Source organism: Girardinichthys multiradiatus, chromosome 4 (assembly GCF_021462225.1).
Source record: "Girardinichthys multiradiatus isolate DD_20200921_A chromosome 4, DD_fGirMul_XY1, whole genome shotgun sequence".
Lineage (NCBI taxonomy): Eukaryota > Metazoa > Chordata > Actinopteri > Cyprinodontiformes > Goodeidae > Girardinichthys > Girardinichthys multiradiatus.
This window is the reverse complement of record NC_061797.1, coordinates 30798937-30815061: the sequence shown is the minus strand read 5'-3', so window position 1 is coordinate 30815061 and position 16125 is coordinate 30798937. Positions and strand designations below refer to the sequence as shown.

Sequence of the window (16125 nt, the reverse complement as noted above, 5' to 3'; positions counted from 1 at the left end):
TGCTTGGAAGAAGCTAACTGTAAACAGCCAGCTTCTTTTGCAATGATTTTTGAGGTTTTGCCACCTGGTGGAGGTCATTACTTGTTGCCTGCTGGACTACTTTTAAGTCAGCAGTCCAGGCCATGGTTGTGCAGAACATGGCATGGCCATTAACACCTTGTCTATATTTAAAATATTTTTTTAATTGGTCTTATGTAATCTCATTTTCTTGGAAACTACATTTGGGGTTTTATTAGCTGCATATCATAATAATTAGAATTAACAGCCATTAAGGGTTGAAATCATCCATCACTTTGTGAGTAGTCAATCTATACAATAAATGAGCTTCACCTATTAAATTAAATAAATCAACTTTTTATAATATTCTACTATTTTGAGATGTGTTTGTATGAGCTGCTATATATCTGTTTAGTGTGTAGATTAAAATATGAATAAACAAATAAAACTAAGATAACCTATGGATATTTAATTAACTGATTTATCAATGTATTTTCTGTAAAATTGGAACACATTAAAAATAATAACAGTTCAATTTCCCTATTTTATAATGTCAAGCAATACTATCCCTTCCCAAGACACCCCAAGTGGACTAACTCATAACACTGAAACTAATTTTCCAACATCTATTTACATACATTTAAATTAATAATAGAAATTAGGCAAAATTAATTTCATTGAACACAGATCACTGTGCCAAAATGAGTTTTCTGCATTCCATTTGGCTATCACTGACTATAACCTGCATAGGTACTTTTTTTTTTATCAATTTCAATTATGACTAGATCAGGTTAGTAAAGTGGACAGGTAGAGTGAATGTTGGGTAATGATTTGCCAGCTGCTGTGAGTAAATACAGAACATCTAACATCCCCCGCTGAGTAGTTGGACTGCAACAGAGCTCGGAGGAGCTTGGTGCATGCAGAACCATCAGGCTGTGCATTCTTTAGCCGGGGACTAATTTCCAGTCCTCCACTTGGGTCTGGGTAAACAGCACCGCCCCGATGGTTGTTTGTTTTAAGTGTGGAACGATCCATCGCACAGCGCCGGGCTCGATTGACACTGTCTGCTGATCTGCTACTGCGGATTGCTCAGAATAACAAGGCTGCTCGCTAATTCCCGTCTATCGGGGCTTTCGCCGAAACACCGAGAGAGTAGGGTCCAAAAAAAAATATCCAACAGGGCAGGCAAGAACGCCGCGCCGTCGTTGTCCGCACCCCAGAATGGCTTCGGGAGATCTTTACGAGGTAGGATAAAAGCACGTCCACGGAATATGCTCTGTGAAATTGACGAATAATGGAATTAGGAAGTAAAGGGAAGGGCGTCACGTATGTAAAAAAGCGGTGCCCTAAGCCCTTTAACAGGCGAAACTAACCCACATCAAGCTTTACGAACACGGGGTTGGCTTGATTAATGGTTGTACTTAAAGTCGCTCCTGATATACTTTGGCATGGTTCTTCACGACTGTGGTAAATAGGATGTAATAGAGGGGCTGAACTCCTCGGTGTGTCGCCGAGTTGAAAGTCGTGGTAAAGTGACAGCAGCAGCGCTGAGCGGACGGGCATGGTGAACTGCCACCTACTGAGTGATGGGCTCTCAAGGTGCGCATATAACATGCCAAAAGATATTTCATGGCAGTCTTTACAGCCGAGTGAGTCTTTGCTGTGATCACACAAAACAAAGTGGCCGTTTATTTTTGTCGAGCGCTGAAAAGTGGTTGGAGTGCGCTGGATGATGCATGAATTTGTAAAATAGTCACTCTCTCAGCGGGGGGTGAAAAGTTGCCCCCAAATTGGTGGTAGGAAGGTCACACTGCCCCTTCGTGCGCAGCAGCATCACTCTGGAAACAGTTCTCAAAGTCTGGCACTTTAGGCTCATTATCCTGTTATGGTGTCAGATATTGCAATTCACAGAGATGAAGGATATTTGATTGCACGATGACGCCCATTTAAGACAAACAAACATGTATTTTCCATCCTTTTATTATTATTATTAGCCTGTGTGTGATGTGGTGCACATGGTTTAGACTTGCCTCAAAAAGTCCAGCTGAGGAGAAACCTGGGGTTCTCTTGATTGTTCATGTAGATAATATCTGTTCACAAGTAATATTGCAGGATGAGTTAAGGACAAAATATGACATTAAAACAGTATTACTAAAATGGTGAAAGTAGATTTTTCTCCCCTACTCTTTTTTTCTATAATTTGCAGTGAATATTTCACATGAAACTTTACAGAAAGACTGCTTTAATTACCAGTTCTGTGTGCTTTATTATCCTATGTACAATATAATTTTAATGTACAAAGGGGCAATTTTATTGCACTTCTACTTGTGAATAAAGCTGTGCATAAGTGATGTGAGCCATACGGTCAATACTGTGTTTTTGTTTTTAGCTCTGTCTACCAAAATTACAAAGCTTCCTGTTCAACACTTGCTGATTATTTTGACAAAAAATAGGTATTGGGATCATTAGGAGTTCTGTGAAACTTATCAGTATATTTTTGTTTGTTTCTCCTTTTTCCAATTGTATGATAATTTATATCAGTGCACTCATAACCCACTAAGAAAAAGTTAAGTGTTTAAGTTGTGTCTGTGCGCTGTGAGAACATGAGAGAGGAGGAATAATTTATTCATTTAAAACACAACAGTTTTACCAAAGTGTTGTGCAGGTAGAGTATGAATAAGTTTTGCACAATAAATTAAAAGTGTCTGGATCAACAGTAAAATATAAGAATCAGAGTTTTTCTTTTACAGCTTGTATACATATTTACAGGTACATGCAAAAAAAAGTACAATATCGTGAGAAAGTTCGATATTTTGTCACTCATTTAAGAAAGTGAAACTTGTATATTATATAGATTCCTTAGACAGTAAAATATTTCAAACCTTTATTTTTGTAGTTTTGATGAATATGTCTTAAAAACAACGCAAACACAAAATTCAGAGTCTCAGAAAATTTGAATATTACATAAGAGAAAAAAACATATTTTAAATTGAAATTTCAGGCTTCTGAAAAGTATTTTTTGTATGCACTCAATACTTGGTTGCTGGTTGGACCTTCTCTTGCATGAATTACTGCATCAATGCAGCGTGGCATGGCAGCCTGTATCTGTGGCACTGCTGAAGTGTAATGGAAGCCTAGGTTGCTCTGATAGTGGCTTTCAGGTCATCTGCATTGCCTGGTGTCTCTCATCTTCCTTTTGACATTACCACAGATTCTTTATAGGGTTCAGGCCATTGAATCAGCTTTTGGTACCTTTGGCAGTGTGGTCAACTGCCAAGACCTGCTGGAAAATGTAATCAGCATCTCTGTAAGGCTTGTCAGCAAAAGGAAGCATGAAGTGCTCTAAAATTTATTAGTGACTGCAATGACTGTGGAGTTCAGAAAATACAGTGGACCAACATCAGCAGATGACATGGGATTCGTAATCTTTACTGACAGCAACATGTATTCTCTGCCACTCATCTTAATCCAGACTCTGGGACCTTGATTTACAAATAAAATGCCAACTTTACTTTCATCTGACAAGAGGATTTGGACCACTGAGCAACAGTCCAGTTCTTTTTCTCCTTAGTCCAGGTCAGACCCTTCTGACATAGTCTCTAGTTCAAGAGTGACTTGAACGTGACATTTAAAACCAATGTGTTGGATTCGTCTGTATGTAGTGGCTCTTGATGTGCTGACCCCAGCCTTTATCCATACTCCTTGTGAAGCTCCCCCAAATTCTTAAATTGATTTTGCTTGACAATCTTCTCAAGGCTGTGGTTATCCCTGTTGCACCTTCTTCTGCCTTTTGCTACTTTTTGCTTCCACTCAACTTTCTATTAATAGGCTTAAATACAGGACTCTGTGAACAACCCGCCTCTTTAGCTATGACCTTTTGTGGCTTACCCTCCTTATGGAGGGTGTCTTCTGGAAGTGTCCCCACGATTCTGTAACCTGCTGTACCAGACTTAGACCCTGTTTAGATGACAAAGATCCACTGAAAACTGTACAGACATGAAAAGGGTGTATTTCCCTGCCACACCACTTTTTACATAACTCAGGAGAAAATAAGCACTTTGTTTGAGAATCGTTATTAGATTCAAAAGAGTCAGCATCACAAGTACTCTGCAATCCACTATTGTTATTGTTGAAATCTTTGTTTTCTGTGAGTTTTAAACTGGTCGACAGCTGTAATGTTGTACGCATTATTTCTACCTATTTTAGTCATACGGCACATGAGCCAGGACTTCCCCATAAGAAAGATTCAGATTTTCTCGCCTACACAACAATGAAGACTGGAACGTTTTCCAACCATTGCACTATGGTGCTCGATCTCAAATTGTGTAATTTTCAGAGAAAACCTGTGCCGTTGTCATGTAAACAAACTGTACAACGGCAGATAAACTTTTCCATTTTCACCAGAAAATATTGTTGTGTGAACAAGGCCAAATTTAGAGACTCAGGAAACCTTTGTAGATGTTTGGAAGTAATTACCTGAGGGTGTAAGACCATGAGTTCTTCAGTATTTCACTTTCACAGTATTCAAATTTTCTAAAACACAGAATTTTCAGTTTTCATTATCTGAAAAAATATAAATCTGCTTCATTGTTTTATTCTGTGGCTTGGTGCTATCGCTGTCAACACAGGGGTATTTAGGTCATGTTTGAATACTGTGCTCACAAACAATATTTGCTTACTTTTCCTTCAAGCACTTCTGGGGGAAGCAGTTTTGGAAATTTATTGAGGGCAACTTCTACTCAGGTATTAGGGTAAAGATACTTATTTTTTTCTTCCGCTGGTAATGTATAGCCTATGGTGCTTGTTATCTACCCTAGTAAAAAACAGCTGCTGGTTATAATGAAGGTGGACAGTTTCATCCATTTGGAGGCCATAGCTCCGCATGTTTTAGATATTTCCTTCCTTGTTTTGAATGTGTCATTGAAAGGCTCATGCAGAACTTGTTTTCAGGCTGAAGAGATAATTTGGTTGTCTGATTCAGATCCTAAAACATGCAGGACACTGGCACATTCAGGACGAGGATTGCTCACATCTGGGTTATACTATTAACTCGTTAGCAGTATTTACAAACACTTTTTAAATGTCAGTCTGAGCAGTCGCTTGCCAACAAATTCCACACTTATGTTTGGGCCAACAACTGTACACCACCTCACACGTACAGTGCATCCGGAAGGTATTCACAGGGCTGCACTTTTTCCACATTTAGCTATGTTACAGCTTTATCCCAAATAGTATCAAATTAATCTCTTTCCTCAAAATTCTTCACATAATACCCCATTATGATAAAGTAAGTTATTTATTTTAATTGTTGCAAATTTATTACAAATAGAAAACTAAGAAATCACATTTATGTAAGTATTTACAGCCTTTGCTTAATACTTCCATCTTTGGCAGCAATTACGATCTGAAGTCTTTGTGAATATGATGCCACAAGCATAGCTCACCTATCTTCAGTCAGTTTCGCCCATATTTCTTTGCAGTACATCTCAAGCTTCATAAGGTTGGATGGGAACATCTCAAGGATGATCAGTGGAAACTGTAAGCACCTCAGCTCAATTCTGAGCTTCATGGCAAAGGATGTGAATACTTATGAAATTTGTAATAAATTAGCAAAAATCATTTTTTTTTTCAAATTGTCATAATGGTGTACTGTGCATAGGATTTTAAAGAAAGATTAATATGATACAATTTGGAATAAGGCTGTAACATAACCAAATGTGGAAAAAGTGCGGCGCTGTGAATACTTTCCGGATGCACTGTAGCTCCTCTATTGCTGGACCTGTAAACTAACCAGTCAACCAGCTAGTTTCTCCTTGATGTTCTGAGACCAAATTAAAATGTAGAGGGGATTGAGCATTTGCTGTGGCTGCTCTAAGATTGTACAAGAGCTTATCTCAACATATCTGAACCACTCAGACCACAGAATTATTCAAATGTCTGTAAGAAACTATTTTCTTTGACCTGTGCATGAGACACAAAATAGTTTAAAGTAATCTTATTTCTTTTGTCTTTTATTTCTTTTACTGTATTTTGTATGTATTTTATTATATTTTTAATTTTGCAGAACAAATATATTTGACATGGAAAGCGTTCACTTTTTTAAACACATGTCAACTGATGTAGTTTCAGTTTTGAGTATAGCAAAAGTGTGTGTGTAATAGTCCTTGGAAACATAATCAGGTAAATCTGAAATTGGCAAATGAGACAAATGAGAAAAATGGATATTGGGATTAGTCAATAAAAGCCTGATCGGTGTATTTTTAATATTTATATGAATAGAGGAGGAAGCTTAACTACTAGCTCTTTTCAAATAACATACCTCAAACTGAGCCTTGTAGGTTTTTATTGCATATCAGCTTTACTCAAAACTACGGAGGCAGAGTGGGAGTTTGAAGCTGATCTTTAGCTAATACACATCTAAACTGGCAATAGTAGTCACAGAGCTAGAATCATAAATAGAAAAACATGGTGTAGCACAATAATGTCTGCCAACAATATTTTGCTTTCAGCAGCTATTAAAAATTCTAATTAATAACTATTATTAACAAAATTATTAATAAAGTTAGATTATTATCACCATGTTAAAGTGGTGGAGGGTTTGTGTAGCGCCTGGTGGTCGAGCTTTGGCTCCTGGCTCATCTGGGCTCACCTCGAGGAAGCTAAAGGTTTCCCCCTAGAGGGAGCATCGCGATCAGAGAAGAACGTCTGGATCAGGTGCCATGCAAGTTTGAAGGCAGGCAGGGGCGGGGGCCTTGGCGTGCTAAATCCTGCTGGCATAATCTGGCCTTGGGGATGTAGAATGTCACCTCAGTGGTGGGTAAGGAGCATAGCTGTGTGAGGTTTAGCAGTACCAGATAGAAATAGTTGGACCCACCTCTATGCACAGCTTGGGCTCAGGAACCCAACTCCTGGAGAAGGGCTGTATTTTCCCCTTCTCGTGAGTTGCTTAGGGAGAGGGGCACCGGGCGTGGGTAGGGATACTCTCAAGCCCCCGGCTGAGTGCCTAGATTTTATAGTTCTCTACGGTGAGCAAGTTGGTTGCCTTTTTGAAACTTCAGATTGCGAGATGGAAGGTTCTGACTCAGGCTGCAACTAAAGATTATTTTGCTAATCAATGAATCTGTCAACTTGTTTTCCATTTAATCCAATAATAATTTGATAGCGAAAGGTGCCTAACGATTATTTGATTACTAAATTAGTTGACATTTATTGGGCAGAGCTGACACAGCAGCCTGTTCTGTACTCAACCAGTTAAGCACAAAGCAAAAATAATCCCACAATGAAATGAGCACGCAACACTTTAAAGCACATCAACAAATCAGGAGGTCCAAACACTCAGGCTGTGTGGCACACAGCTGTTGCACTTGGTCAACAGCTGGTCAACTTGCAGAGCCATGGTCTTGGTAATGTATTTTCTGTGGCAAACGAGGAAAACCTCTTCATCGATGTAATTAGAGACTAATCTCTTCTTAGAGAATCTATGCTTAGATTCTACAGGGCTGGGAGTCTCGGTTTTCGGCCATAATAAAATACACAAATAGTGATCTTTACAGTGCTTTTACGCCAAACATTTGGAACGGTTTGTACCATGTCAAGAGTCCCCGGATGGGCTCAGTTACAATTGCCAGTCTCTGCCCCGTTTATCCAGACCCTGGAGTGGTTCGCTCGCAGTGTGAATACCAAAAGCAGGAAGGGAGAATGTAAGGTAAGAGCAGTGCATTTAAGTTAAAGAAGAAGTAGAGGGAAAAACAAAAAGCGTGAATCCGAAGACAAAAGAGTATGAAAATGTCTTCTGGGGCTACGTGGAGTAGTGAAGATGTGCAGGCGCACAACTACATTTGAAAACCAAAGTAGCAACAGAAACCCCAATGAGACAGACTTTCTTCTTTTTGCTTTTTTTCTTCTCAATCAGCGCAATGCTGCCTCTGAACCAAACCGATCCCTGGGATGGTCCAGCAGTGAAAACAAAATACAATTTTAATAGTGTTTAAATTTACTATTAAATTCAAGATTATTAGAATTCTAGAATATTTAAGACCTACAATCACACACACATTCATGCTTACAGAAAATGACCTAAATAAAACCATTCACATGTTTCAAAGTGAATCTTTACTTTGCCCAGAACACATGCAATACCAGTGATTATATCTCAAAATGTGGAAGTAAGGGTTTTCTTTTGCTGAACCAAACATGCACCGAAATGAACCAAGATGCGATGATGCAACTGTGAATGCTGAAAACTTTAATTGATCTATTTAATCATAATGTGGGCCAATTTTAGCAACTTTTTAGGACTTCTTTGTATTTTTGTTATTAATAACGACCGTTGACTGATTTCGTTTTGTGTAAGTTTTCTTTTGTTTGGCATGTTTGACTTATAAGTGTGGAAGAGTGGCTGCTTTGAAATTGTATATTTTTTCTGCTTTAGGAAATGGCAAATATAAAGAAGGATGTAAAGCAAAACAAAAATGTCAATCTTCCTAGTCTTAATTTTTTGCCAAGGTTTGTGTTTTTAGTTTGTTTTGTAAATTTGATTTGAAAATGTGTCACTTTAGTACATTTTCTTGTATTTTTGCCATATGAAATGAGTTCTGTCACTAGAGAGCTCCTCGGGTGATGCTGAAAACGAATAAGAGAAATAATTATGCATTACTTTCATAGATTAATTTAGTTATTAAAAAGCAAGCCAGCTACGCTGACTTTAAGACAAAGAGGAAATTCTGCATGGTATGAGTATAAACTGCATATAACACAGTATATAAAATGTTATTCCCACTGCTGCTACAATATTATAACACATTTATTATAGTTATAACTTAGTTATAATTTTTGACAATTACTATTTTTTATTTGAACTTATTAGCTAAATATTTGAAACAGTGTTACTTTAGTCAAAGTTATGGGTGGTGTTCTTTTAGTTTCCACAACATGACGCTCTGTGATTTTGTAATCATCAGCATTTTCAAATGATGTCCAAATTTGCCCTTGTAAGTGATATAAAACTATGTAAGGTTTTTGGGCAGCTGACTGTCAATAGGCAGCAACAGGTGGTAGAGGAGCTCCACTGCTGCTCTGTATTTAAAAAAACAAATCCCCAGTCATGCTGGCACTTTCTCTGGTATCTAATCTATACAGACTTAAAACCATGGAAATGATATGCCAGACAATATTTGTGGCTTTGAAACGGTATGTCTTTGAAACATAGCTTGAAATAGGGAACTGGCCGATGCCTAGGTGAGATAATAGTAGTAAATGCATTATAATGCATTATAAATTGTAATTAACAAGTCATGCAAATTTGTTTTCAAAAGCACTAAGCCAGTGGTGTCCATTTCTGGTCCTCACAGCCTAGTGTCTTGCTTTATCACTGTGGATTCAAATGCCTGAATTAGCTCATTAGCATGCCGTAAAGTTTTGCTGAGGCCTGGTGAGGAAGCAACCTTCAATTTAGATGTGTTGAACCAGATAAATGTCTCAATCATAAAAGACACCTGGCCTTCAGGACTGACATTACATGCCACTGCTCAAAGTCATTCATTTGAAACAAAACTGTGTTATGGTAGGGGCTGCACGGTGGCGCAGTTGGTAGCACTGTTGCCTTGCAGCAAGAAGGTCCTGGGTTCAATTCCCAACCAGGGGTCTTTCTGCATGGAGTTTGCATGTTCTCCCCGTGCATGCGTGGGTTCTCACCGGGTACTCCGGCTTCCTCCCACAGTCCAAAGACATGCCTGTTAGGTTAATTGGTCACTCTAAATTTCCCTTAGGTGTATGAATGAGTGTGTGCATGGTTGTTTGTGTGTTGCCCTGCGATGGACTGGCGACCTGTCCAGGGTGTACCCTGCCTCTCACCCACAGACTGCTGGAGATAGGCACCAGCTCCCCCGCAACCCACTATGGAATAAGCGGTAGAAAATGACTGACTGACTGACAGTGTGTTATGGCTATTCATTTGTGCATTATTCTTATTGTTGTTTTTAAATCCTCGTTACTTGTGTGCTTGACTCTACGATGGAACAGATGAAGAGCTTTTAGCTCTATTCATGTTATTCTTAAATAAATTACATTAAACAAATAACAATTAATTAAAATGTTATAGAAAGCACAATGATTTTCAAACTTTTCAGTGCTTTCATAAATTTGTTTTGTCCCCTGTGCACTGTAGAACGAACTTGCCCCTCAGTACTTCAGTACTGTTACAGTATTTTTCCAGCAGAATAAATTTGCTGTTAAGTACTGTATGACTGAATAGCAACTTTGGGGAAAAAAGGTGAAACACAACTTTCCAAAAAATTATCCTCTAACTATGGGTTTTATTTCAAGTAAAACCGCCTGGATTTGTTTATGTTGTTTCACTAGGTTTATCAGAAATGTTGAAGTTTGCTTTTGGCTTTAATTGATGCACATATACTCAGAGGGCAATCACATATTTCATATTTTACTTGACCTCTCAGGCCATTTGTCAGGCAAGGGATTATCTGGAATATTTTGGAGAAGAACACGATGAATCGACTGTAGTTCTAATAAGTTGTTGGGTAAGCCTTAGATTTGGGTCATTAGCTGTCTTTTTTGAGTTGTTTTGTTAAACTGCTTGGTATATGATGGAGTCAAATAGATGCAGCCTGTAGAATAAAGGAACTGACCTCTAGTGAGAATGACATTGATTCAGACCTTGGAAAATAATTGGAAGTCAGTCGTTGTAAAGAGTTCAATATTTGACACACGATGGTGTATCCAAATTCCTTACTGAGTGTCTCATGCTGCTCCTTGCAATCTATGTGGAGTAGTCCTAAAATCTTAATTATGATTTTTTTTTAGGCCAATGTGAAATGGCTATAGAAAAACAATTATATAAAATACTGAGAACATTTTAGAATTATTTTGTATTGTCTTTACATTAAACTATAAGAGTATCAATGTGTGAACCCTTTTAGGAGAGCAGAGTGCACTTTCAAGCATGTCGTTCTGCATGCTGGAACCAAGTTAAACTAATGTTTAGAGCTGCATAATCAATCGAATCGCAGTAGTTATAGCAGTATTAATGTGTGCAATATTGCCATTGCAAAGGACTGCTTGGATGGATTATCTAGTAGGATATACAGTACCTATGACTACCACCATTATGCCATCCATACAAATTTTATATGGATGGCATAATGACTCACAGACTTGCACTGCCCTCAATGCTCACACTTAATGTATATTTTTGTGGTTGTGGTGCTAAATCTCACAAAGAGTGGTGGGGAGATTGTGACGAAGGAAAATACAAAAAATTATCAGGAAAATGTGGGATAATCATCAATATTCTGATCTCTATATTCAGGAACAGTATTGCAATTAGATGTTTTCCTGATATACAGCCCTCTTAATTACATTCTGAGTATTACTCTATACAGATACTCTGGCCAATGCAGTGAGAAAGAATCATTCACATACAATCTAAAATGTCTGTGTGCTAATCGCTATGACCCTGTCTCATAGAGGTTCTGAAACCTAACGTTGGTGTGTTAAATTGAGCAAGTGATTTTTATTTCTCCCTCTCGTCATATTGCTGAAGCTTTTGTTTGACAGCCTGCTAGGTTTGTAAAGCATTCAGACTGCAGCCTGAAAAACTCAAAACTTAATTTGGTTTCCCAGCAGCTGGCACTTCAGACCCAGGATGCAACTTGCACTATCAAAGTTCTGTGCATGCTCAAAACCTCCAAGGCACTCTCACAGAAAACAAAAAAAACTATTTAATTTAACGCTTGAACATTATAAACACTGTTTTACCTGCAAAGTTCTTTGCATACTTAGTCATGTGCTTGAATTTGGTTTAGGGCTATTATCACATATATCATAAAACATATTTAATGTTTTGCAACAAATAAGCTTTCAAATATATATATACAGGTCCTTCTCAAAATATTAGCATATTGTGATAAAGTTCATTATTTTCCATAATGTCATGATGAAAATTTAACATTCATGTATTTTAGATTCATTGCACAATAACTGAAATATTTCAGGTCTTTTATTGTCTTAATACGGATGATTTTGGCATACAGCTCATGAAAACCCAAAATTCCTATCTCACAAAATTAGCATATTTCATCCGACCAATAAAAGAAAAGTGTTTTTAATACAAAAAACGTCAACCTTCAAATAATCATGTACAGTTATGCACTCAATACTTGGTCGGGAATCCTTTTGCAGAAATGACTGCTTCCATGCGGCGTGGCATGGAGGCAATCAGCCTGTGGCACTGCTGAGGTCTTATGGAGGCCCAGGATGCTTCGATAGCGGCCTTTAGTTCATCCAGAGTGTTGGGTCTTGAGTCTCTCAACGTTCTCTTCACAATATCCCACAGATTCTCTATGGGGTTCAGGTCAGGAGAGTTGGCAGGCCAATTGAGCACATTGATACCATGGTCAGTAAACCATTTACCAGTGGTTTTGGCACTGTGAGCAGGTGCCAGGTCGTGCTGAAAAATGAAATCTTCATCTCCATAAAGCTTTTCAGCAGATGGAAGCATGAAGTGCTCCAAAATCTCCTGATAGCTAGCTGCATTGACCCTGCCCTTGATAAAACACAGTGGACCAACACCAGCAGCTGACACGGCACCCCAGACCATCACTGACTGTGGGTACTTGACACTGGACTTCTGGCATTTTGGCATTTCCTTCTCCCCAGTCTTCCTCCAGACTCTGGCACCTTGATTTCTGAATGACATGCAGAATTTGCTTTCATCCAAAAAAAGTACTTTGGACCACTGAGCAACAGTCCAGTGCTGCTTCTCTGTAGCCCAGGTCAGGCGCTTCTGCCGCTGTTTCTGGTTCAAAAGTGGCTTGACCTGGGGAATGCGGCACCTGTAGCCCATTTCCTGCACACGCCTGTGCACGGTGGCTCTGGATGTTTCTACTCCAGACTCAGTCCACTGCTTCCACAGGTCCCCCAAGGTCTGGAATCGGCCCTTCTCCACAATCTTCCTCAGGGTCCGGTCACCACTTCGTTTTCTGCCACACCTTTTCCTTCCCACAGACTTCCCACTGAGGTGCCTTGATACAGCACTCTGGGAACAGCCTATTCGTTCAGAAATTTCTTTCTGTGTCTTACCCTCTTTTTTGAGGGTGTCAATAGTGGCCTTCTGGACAGCAGTCAGGTCGGCAGTCTTACCCATGATTGGGGCTTTGAGTGATGAACCAGGCTGGGAGTTCTAAAGGCCTCAGGAATCTTTTGCAGGTGTTTAGAGTTAACTCGTTGATTCAGATGATTAGGTTCATAGCTCGATTAGAGACCCTTTTAATGATATGCTAATTTTGTGAGATAGGAATTTTGGGTTTTCATGAGCTGTATGCCAAAATCATCCGTATTAAGACAATAAAAGACCTGAAATATTTCAGTTAGTGTGCAATGAATCTAAAATATATGAATGTTAAATTTTCATCATGACATTATGGAAAATAATGAACTTTATCACAATATGCTAATATTTTGAGAAGGACCTGTATTTTGAATGATGAACAAACATTCTGTGAAAAAAAGCACTTAACTGATGTAAAAAACTGGTAAAAAACTGGAAGAAATTATAGGATATGATAAGATGGGAGTAAGCAATTCTACTAATGTTAACCATAAGTATTAACCCTAAGGAGGTAATAAGATGTATGTACATATTGCTATTATTATTTCTAAGTAGTTTTTTTTAATGAGGATGCTTGGAAGTCTTTTTAACGGAAGCTATTTGTGTTGTTGATGCTAACCAGAGTAGATGTGTGTGAAGCTCAACAGCCTGGCATGCACTGGCTGGAAACCGAAGCCAGAAACCAATCAAAATAAAACGGACACTCTGAGCTCTTTGTGTCTTTCACTTGGAGCTTTACACACTGGGTGTTTTCTGCTAGAAGATTCTTAAATGAAATGGCTTTGATTGTTTTATACGACTGCCTGTAGCAATATATCTTGCTGTTTTAGGAAGGCAACACTTGATATTTATTTATTTGCTATTTTAAAATTTTTTATTCCATTCAAATCTGACCACCTGCCCTGTCCCTGTTGAAATGAATTATCCACACAGTATGGTGCCTCCAACATTGTGTTTCACTTTGGTGATATGATGTGGTGTTTTTTTTCCACCATGTAGGTGTTTTGCATGTAGGGCAAAGACTTCAGTTTGGATTTCATCTGACCAGAGCACCTTCTTCCATGTATTTCCTGTGGCACATGACCTTTTCATCAATGGCTTTCTTTTTGCCCTTCTTCCATTGATACATTTAGCCAGTGCATGACTAATACCTGTAATGTCAACAAATGTATTTATTCAGGATGCCTATTCTTACTGAACATGTATTCTCTGTAGCCACAGGAAAATTTGCTTTTTTTGATAATAATCTGAAGTTTTACCTAGTTTTACAATCTTTTTCACTTGTGCAGAAAACTATATATCAGCCTGTTTCTGACTGACATCAGTTGGTTCTTTCATTCACCTTGATGGCTTACTACTTCCAATTTTCTAGAAACATCAAGCTGTAGAGCGTTTTTGATGACTTTTGATCATAAAACAACCTTTCTAAAAATCAAGTCGTGTGACTGACCATGGATGTTAAATTTATGAGGTGGCCCTAAAGAAACTGGCTGAGTGTTTGTTTGTGTGTGTGTGTGTGTGTGTGTGTGTGCGCGCGCGCGCACGCGTGTGTGTGTGTGTTAAGGAAAACATTTATTTAACATGTTTTCCAAACGTTATGTGAAAACAGTCATACAGAAATATGAATCTATCATTTCTTAATCTTATTTAGAAATCAGAACTATAGACACTGCCTACTTTGTTATAAATTAAACAATGTTTTGAGGCTTTTAATCATGGAGTATTTCAGGACTGAATAAAGGTCAGACAACTCACAATTGTGTATGTTCTGGCAAACATGAATCGTTAGTGTAACTTCTGGGTGCTGTTTGGGCACCTTGTTGGTGATGAAACATGAAAATATTTTGAACTTTGAACTAAAATTGTTTCTCATTTGTATTAAACAGATTGCTGGCAAGTTCGAACTTAGTTTACTCAAATTTGCTGTCAGCAAATTGATGTGTGAACTCAGCACTAAGTAGGCTAAGTTTTCACATAAAAAGCACTGGCAGATATTCTGCCTCCAACGTGTCCATCTTTGGTTTTTAGCTTTTCATTAGGTAGTTTAAATGTTATTCCTGGTTTCAGTAGGAGAATATGCTGCTTCAATGGGCATGCACAGAAAGTACAAGGCTTGACTTAATGCTGTCCTAGTGCATTTTAGGATTTTTAGTTTAACTAAGAAGCCACTATGCATATGATCTGAAAAACTAGCTAAATCTGTGACGCCACTGTCGAGGTTGACATGTCTGTTACAAACTCTTTTTTTTTTTTTTTCCAAAAAGAATCGTCAGTATTTTTCAGATACACAACACTCATGGCTGGCCTTTAATAACTGTGTTAAGTCAACCAATTACCACTCATTCTTAACTTGCATGAACTGTGGATGAACAGTAACAATAATATTGTTTGACTTAAAATTTTGTTTTAACTCAACTCTTATGCTTTCCTAAAATTACCTGTGTTGTAAAGACAGTTTAATTGTTGATTGGATGCCCCCTTTTCCTGTTCTCAATTTGCACAGTGTGCTTCATAATTATTCCTCCAAATATCAAAATGCATGTTACTTCAAATACTTGGTAATCAAATACACAATACAGTTAAGTAAAACATTTCAAATAAAATGCGTGTTCTGACTTCAGCAGTCATGGAATTGTTTTTCTGTTTACATGAAATAGCTTTGCATGTAGCGAGACGTTACTACCTTGTCTTACAGGTTTTAGTGCTTGTGTGCTAGGCTAGATGCTGAATCAGGTCTTGCATTACTAATGCTTGTGGTCAGAAATGTGCTTCGCTGCACATGTAACCACACCTAAAGATTATGTCACTTGTGTATGCTCTGAGCCTCTCATACATCTCTGACAGACTTTTTAAAACCTCTTGGGATGAAGGATGTGCAGGTGAAATTTGGTAGTTGATGGATAACATCAATAATTTCACATGTGCTTCAATTCAATTCAGTTTGTTTATATAGCTCAAATCCACACATGTCGTCTAAAAGCACCATACAAAAGTAAATTCAGTCA

The 16125-nt window shown here is 38.2% G+C and overlaps 1 protein-coding gene across 1 annotated transcript in view; it reads left to right on the top strand.

Annotated features, from left to right (window-relative positions):
* The first annotated feature begins 463 nt into the window (after window positions 1-463).
* LOC124866971 (chromodomain Y-like protein 2) overlaps window positions 464-16125 on the top strand; it is a 53019-nt gene continuing 37357 nt past the window's right edge. The window contains exon 1 of the mRNA XM_047363099.1: window positions 464-1242. Coding sequence (XP_047219055.1) covers window positions 1219-1242 — 24 coding nt within the window. The 5' untranslated portion in view covers window positions 464-1218. The remainder of the gene's footprint in view (window positions 1243-16125) is intronic.